Below are 7,350 nucleotides of genomic sequence, written 5' to 3' on the forward strand. Positions count from 1 at the left end.
GTGGAAATGAAGGTGGGCAGAGAAGTAACTGTCTTGTTTAATGGTGGAAGAGTTGTTAGCCTCCAGAATATCTAATTGAAATTCCTGAGAGTGAGTGTGGATAGGAGGGAAGGCTGATTTATAATTTGCTGTGCTGTCGAGTGAAAGATAAGAGGTGTTGAGGAAGATGGTGAAGATTAATGAACAAACTGACGTTCTTTCTTTGAGGAGAGCTCTCTTGAGCTTGTATATCTTGATTATTTACTGGATTGTTTTAAAGTTTAGACTTGTAAATTCATGTTTCCTAGGAATAGATTTTAAAGAGCTATAATGAGTGGGAGGGTTGCTTTGGATTTTATCCCCTCTTTCTTTTGTTTTTGTTTTGTTTGAATTTACTTTTGTGATGTGAATTGTGGTTTGTTCTTTTTTTTTTTAAAAAAGGATATTTCTTTTCTCTACAGGTATGGTGTTAGTCCTGAGAACATTATTCTATATGGTCAGAGTATTGGTACTGTCCCTACAGTGGACCTCGCATCTCGGTACGAGTGTGCAGCAGTAATCCTTCATTCTCCCTTGATGTCTGGATTACGGGTAGCTTTTCCTGACACTAGGAAAACCTATTGCTTTGATGCTTTTCCAAGGTACGTATAAGCGATGCAAAGAGGGTTGTTCTATACTCAACATGCTCGGTAGGTGTTTAAAAGGGAGTAGCTTCCCTGGGAACTTTATTGAATTTTCACCTGCTTTTTAAACTTCAGGTATACAGTCCTTCTAAACGCAAGCAGAGATTCATCATGTAAGAAACAGGCTGATGTCAGTTTCAAACTGACGTGATGGTCAGCTCAACAAACAAATGAAGTTTTAGTGTTTACAACTAATCTTCTTATGCTGTTTTTTGTGTTATGGGTTGTTAATATCAGAATTTTCATGCTGTCAAGTTTGGAGTAGTAGCTTAACAACTGATAATACGCTATTAAGTCCTTCAGGCTAATGATGAACAAATTAGTAATTGTACACTCTTAACACCTCTGTCAGCTTTGATTTAGAAGGTGACATGATATCATGAAATGGATGTGCTGTTTTCAACCTGCTTGTTAAAATACTGCTATAGTTTTACCAGATTAGCAGAGCAAAAGGTATAGATAATTGCTGCTTTTAAAGGGAGAAAACAAGAGAGGGTCAGAGGCTAGAGTGTTAGGCTGGTGTGGTTCACTCTTCAGCTTGGTTCTGCATTTCATGTATATTCTTGAGGGAATGCATTTAGTGTTTCATTGCCTTTGGTCCTTGTAAGTAGAAACACTTCTGCATCTTTGCTATACTGTCCATATAAAATCACTAAAGATGCCGAGACTTGTATTTGTTTCTCCCTGATGGAGATCATGTAAGATCCTAATGTCTACGACTAAAATAAAGTAAGTTACTGTGCCTCTTTTGAAAGATTTTGAGCTTGTTTTAAGAAGCTCTAGATTATTTTACATACAGAAGGCTATATACAACTGGTTTCAGGATAAAAGTGACCTTATAGCCTAGTGTTTTACTTGAAAAGCAATTGCAACAGACCTTAATTAGAGTATCCAAATATTTGGGAATAGTAAAGATCCTGGAAATAGCAGATGTTCTAGGAATCTTTTAAAACTTCTGATTTCACCCAGTTTAAATTATGGGAGAATATGAGAGGAGAGGCCAGGCTCTTCATAGCGGTGTATGCAGACCCAAGGGGAGTGAGGGGAGGCACAGACACAAAGCTAAGTAGTCCATGGAAGGGAGAAGACAACGTAGACTCACTGTAGTCTTGTGCAAAGCTTGGCTCTGCTTCAGAAGGTCATGTTTGCAAAAAATGTACTGGGGGATATTCATAGCATTTGTTATGTTTGTTTTATTTTAGTTACAACAGATTAGCCTCCCACACCTTCTAATTCTATACATAAACTCGGTATGCCAAACCAGCTAGAAGTAATAGTGACCAAGTGACCAAGTAATGGTGGCTCTCACAGTGTCTGTGTCCAGTCCCCGTGTTAAGAATTCCTTCAAATAAGTTATTAATTAAGTAATTAAATTGTTGAAGGTGCTGTCAGAATTTGAAACGCTTACACTCCAACTCATTCATCATCCTTAAACCTGAAATCCAATATTTACAAAGCTTCTGCTAGAGGGAAGAAAACAAAGCCTTAAAAATAGCTCTGATTACAAAAGTAACAGTGATTAGCTGGTATCAGCCAAATCAAATAACAGTGTAAAAAAAAAAAAATGTGGGAGGGGGGAACAGTGACAACAGATGTACTATATAGCACTTGAGTATTTTGTTCTTATCCCACTGAGTTGTTCATTGCTGTCAGACTGACTTCACTTACCCTGTAAGCAGTGAAAATAAACAGCAGTGTACTTTTATGAATGTGTGCAGCTCAACTGTCTGTCTTCACAGCGGGGAAACAAATAGTTCTGTGTGCACCTACAGTGAATTGCTATTATGTGCATTTTATGTTGGGACTCCATGAGAATTTGGTCTCTGTGGATTTTTCTAGCTGCAGAGCGGTATGGCTGAGAATCCTGAGTAAATGTAATGTGCGGTTTCAATACTGCCTTATGAGTCTCTGAGCTGGCAATGGGACGCTTTCCAGTTTTCTGCAAAATACAAATATTATCTAGCTTAATAGTCTGTGAATATATGTGGAGAAAATAGTTTCATTATCTGAATACTGAAGTGAAAGGGGTTTCCTGGTTTCCTACAAAATGAGAACTTAGTATCTAGCCACTAAAATTATATATAAACATTTCTGTAGCTTTATGTATCTGATGTGTACTCAGGTACAGACTCTTCATGGGCTTAAGACTTCCGTTTATATAAATTGTTGATTATAAAATATTTACATTTGGCTACAGTCTCAATTTGGGGATGAAAACTATGGGGAAAAAAATCTGCATTATTCTTATGTCTTTCTTATTTTCTTGGGATATTTTTCTCTATTCAGCATAGTTGCACACAACTCAGTTTCCAGACAGGAAAAGTGAAATAGGCTGCATTTTAATTTTAAATAATGCTGTTTCTCTTTAAATTACATGAAGCCTGGGTTTTTTTGAGAAATATTGAGACAGAGACAGAAATGTGTTTACGCTCAGCTGTTTACTGGAATACCAATGACCGTTCTCTAGAATACTAAATGCTGAGTTTTATATGTGTGAGGTTTAGTGCTTCAGTCTACATCTTGATTTTTAATTAACTTTATATTTTCATAAAGCTTCTTCAGACCTGTTTTTAAGTCTGTGTATGTTGATGTCTGTATTTTTAAATCATTTTAAGCAGTCTTGATGACTTTGTAAAATCTCTAGTCTTACCAAAATTGCATGCTTTCTTGTTCTTCAGGAGCAGGAAAATCCAAACAACTTTTATTAGATAGTGTAAAGAAATAGACCTGTCCTTCTCTCAAATTGAGTATTACTGATACTCATTCTTCCACCTGCTCCATCCCATACTCTGCATAGTGTCCTGAGCCAGTTCCTCCATTTGTTGGTGTAAGTGGAGCTGGTAGGAAGCTGAGGGTTCATCACTACTCTGCCTATGTACTCATTTGAGTTACTGGTGACCACCAACGTGAAATGGTTGTTGGGAAACAAAAGTTGGTGCCTGTGTGAAGGCAGTCACAGAAAGCTGCTGTTCACCGCTTTGAAGTACAAGTGCTACCAGTACACTTCATAATGGGGGTTTTCTGGGCTGAACTTGTAGGTGTGAAGGTGCCTGTCGTCACTCTTCCCTTTCCTCCGAACCCATTTTCCTGTGAAAGGTGGTCACTAGCTATATTGGTCTGCTATATGTAGCTGGAACAGAAGGAAAAAATTTACTTTAGGGCCACTTCAGAGAAGTTTTTAGCTGCATGACATAAATTCCTGTGTGTTTCTTCTGGTTTGCAGTTGAATATCCTTGTATAATGCTCTTCTCCCACAGTTTTCTTTTTTGCCATTTGAACATAGACAATCAGTACAAAGAACAGATTGTTTTTCTTTAGCTGAATCTGCTTTAATTTGGGGGTTTAAAGACTGATTCAAACCTCATGAGCTGAGGCTTTTTTTTTTTTTTTTAATGAGTCTTGTAACTAGAACGTAGTTAATTAGATTCTAATCCGTTAAATTGGAAGGTGATAATGCGTAATGTGAAGAGTCCACACTGGCAGCATGTCCCGTGGAATCTTTTTTGCCTCTCAGTGGTTTTTGTGACAGATATGTTTTGGGGGGGTTTGTGCCAAAGATTATTTGCCTGCTGCCCATTTGAGCTTCTTGTCATTAGAACTGGTGGGGTGATGGTGATGGCAGTGCAGGCTCCTGTTTACATGTGTGTTTTGGGAGTGAGCCTTGTTCCTTATCAGTTGAGCACAATTCCAACATTTTGCAGCCGTTTAAAAACATACACCGGTAACTGGATCATGTGTTGATAGTTAAGCTTGCTTTCTTTAATGGTATGAAAGTTAAAGCCCCAAACTGAGCTATGTTTTTCTTTTCCATCCCTCAGCATTGACAAGATATCTAAAGTAACCTCTCCTGTGCTGGTAATCCATGGTACCGAAGATGAGGTAATTGATTTCTCCCACGGCCTGGCCATGTACGAGCGATGTCCACGAGCGGTAGAGCCCCTCTGGGTGGAGGGGGCTGGGCATAATGACATAGAGCTTTATGCACAGTACTTAGAGAGACTAAAACAGTTCATATCTCATGAACTTCCCAACTCCTGAAGAAGCCTACCTGATTTTACCTCAGTTACTGTGAACGGAAGAAATTACCTGGTTTTGCACATGCTTTAACTGGATAGCTGTAATAGCTTTATACTATGAAGAAATACCCTGTCTTTAGGGTGTTCTAATCAAACATCTGATGAAATTTGTCTTTTATATCTGGAAATTATTCTACTAATGCACAGAAATATGGTCAACTACTGTAATTCCAACAATTTTTAGCTTTGTTGCCCTGAAGGAAGTGGGAATACTAGCTGCTTATGGGGACGCTTTTTACCTAGTGCTGTATTAATTGAAGATCAGTTTTCTGTGTCTCACTTCAGATCGTTTATAATTCTGTCCTACAAAGACTTCTTTTTCCAGTGTTCTCAGCGTGGAGAACACAACTGTTATGAGCTACAGCTTGTTCTGAACAATCAGTCATGGGTTCAATCTAAGGGAGTGCTTTCTCTGTAAAGTTTCTAGCTGTGGTATTGTAACTGGAAAGTTATTGTGATGAAGTTCCCCCTCCTCCCTCCTAGTGTTCTTTTGTTAACTTACTGATCTTCCCAAGTAAATTATTTAAATATACTTTTTCCTGAAAATAAACAAACTACTATATGGGGCTAAACTCTGTAACAACCTCTCCATTACCTATATAAACATAACTGGAATATTCGTAAAAAAACTAGGGACAAAACCGCTTTTGTTTAAAAATAAATGTGTAAATTTACTACTAGAAAACTCATTTTAATATTCAGATGGTCTGAATAATAGCCATAACAGACATTTCCTTCTGTAAAGCATTCCTGTAGACTTTTTAAAAGTACTGTACATATTTGAATTTACATTGTGCATAGATTCTTAATTGGTAGTTTTAATTTAAGTCTAGTTACAATAAACTGCAAAATTCTGGTTTGTATATGATTGAATACATTTTGTTAAAATATGTTTTTATCCCTATATTATTTTGCTATTAAAGTTTTATAAAGTTTCCAGGACAAAAAAAAAATTTACACATTTATGTTTTGATGAATTTATGTAACTAAATTTTCATTGAGCTGATCTTTTTAGTTTAGAAGTAATTTGATTCTTTGACACTGGAATCGCACAGATTATGCATCAGAAATGCAAAACACTTAAAAATTGTTACACTACTAGCATAGGTCTAATTTTTCCAAATTTAAAGGCCTTAAATGTACTGTAAGCCTCAGATTGTTGTATAAATTGATTGCGATTGATTGCAGTTTGTGTCCTGTTGCTAGAATGCAACACAGTGATTGTAATGGAATAAAGGATGCATGGATTAGAGCTTGCTGAATTTTTGAATCTTATTTGGTCCATAATTTTCTTACACAGGGAAATTACTTGAGAGTGACTTGAATTTCATTATTTAATTCCTTCCTTTCAAGGAAAAGTCTCCTCAAGTACAAAGCCACATTTCCATGAAGCTTGGTATGTAAATCAAATGTAGAAGAGATTACTTTTAAATGGTGTTCAGCTGGTTTTAAGTAACGAAAAATCATGATTCATTGCCTAGAAGAAATGTTTGAACATAGTTGTCATGAGTCCTTATATCAGGCCTCCAGTTAATTGTCAGCACCGCAAGTGTGTCTATTGTCTTTGATTATTCACTTGGCTCTATTACTGTAAAAGGAGAAAAACTGGTATTTTCACTTACAGTGGGGGGAAATGAGGACGCCCATCCTGCTCCACGTCATCTGGATCCTTAGAATATGGATCTGTGCATCTGTCTTGTCCAGTCGTGAGTTTTAAATGTCCCAAGCAGCAGGGCCCCCAGCTGTTCTCTTGGTGACTGCTCCAGACAAAATTGGCAGGTTTTGCCTAATCATCACCTCAAGCTTGCCACTTCCCTCCTGTATGTTAAATAAATGTTCAGATACACGTGTGTCTCTCTTTATTTTTGGTTTTGTTTCTGTTTTGCACCTTCATAAATCTGCAATGGATTTTCTGCCACTTCTACATGTGTTCTTCCTGAGACTGTGGCTCTGCAGAAACAAAGCTGATGTCTGTGTTGTAGGTATTGAGGATAACGTTTCAAAGTGTAAGCCTGTGCATGTAGTGACTTGGGGAATTTTTACTTAATTAGGCAATGTTTTTTGATACCTACTTTTAAATTTGTGTTGCTCTGAAAACTTCAGCCTTCAGTGTTTCTTCTCCTCATGACCCCTTGTAGCTACCCTTTTACTTCAACAAGCTGGTACTTTTAACCTTTTTCCTATAATTAGATATTTTTTTTTATTGCTACTTTTCTAACTCCTGCAGTCATTTGTGACTTGTCTTTGCATTTGCTTTGCTTTTTGACAGTATTCTTCTGTTAACTAGAACCCTAAATCTGAATTCAACATTGTCATGCATGTCCCATGGTCTCTGCGCGTGCAGCCCAAGTTCACAGCTGAACACAGATTTCCACCTGTAGTATCTTTTATTTGTTGAAATTCCTGCCTAACTTATTCTGAGAGGTGCCTTGTGGTTATTCTGGCTTCTGCATTGTCTGTTTTGGTTTGCAAAGTTCATCTACATTTAACTAACACAAATATTTTGCTGTCAATTAAAATGTTAATTAATTGACTTATCAGTGATCCACTGGTATGGAACTTCCCTCTCTTATTTCAATAATTTGTTTACCTGTTTGGTCCCTTAAATTATT

General features: G+C 37.1%; 1 protein-coding gene across 2 annotated transcripts in view; it reads left to right on the plus strand.

Annotated features, from left to right (window-relative positions):
- The window catches only part of ABHD17C (abhydrolase domain containing 17C, depalmitoylase), a 30,142-nt gene extending 23,557 nt beyond the window's left edge, over positions 1–6,585 (plus strand). The window contains exons 2-4 of one of the 2 annotated variants that reach the window (XM_086757638.1): positions 441–620; positions 4,481–4,541; positions 6,363–6,585. In XM_086757638.1, the coding sequence (XP_086613764.1) occupies positions 441–620; positions 4,481–4,541; positions 6,363–6,455 (334 nt within the window). In that variant the 3' untranslated portion in view covers positions 6,456–6,585. Of the gene's footprint in view, positions 1–440; positions 621–4,480; positions 5,991–6,362 lie in introns of those variants that run through there. The other variant, XM_010121079.2, reaches the window with a different exon arrangement.
- Positions 6,586–7,350: the final 765 nt, after the last annotated feature.

This window comes from Chlamydotis macqueenii, chromosome 12, assembly GCF_036417535.1.
Source record: "Chlamydotis macqueenii isolate bChlMac1 chromosome 12, bChlMac1.mat, whole genome shotgun sequence".
NCBI lineage: Eukaryota > Metazoa > Chordata > Aves > Otidiformes > Otididae > Chlamydotis > Chlamydotis macqueenii.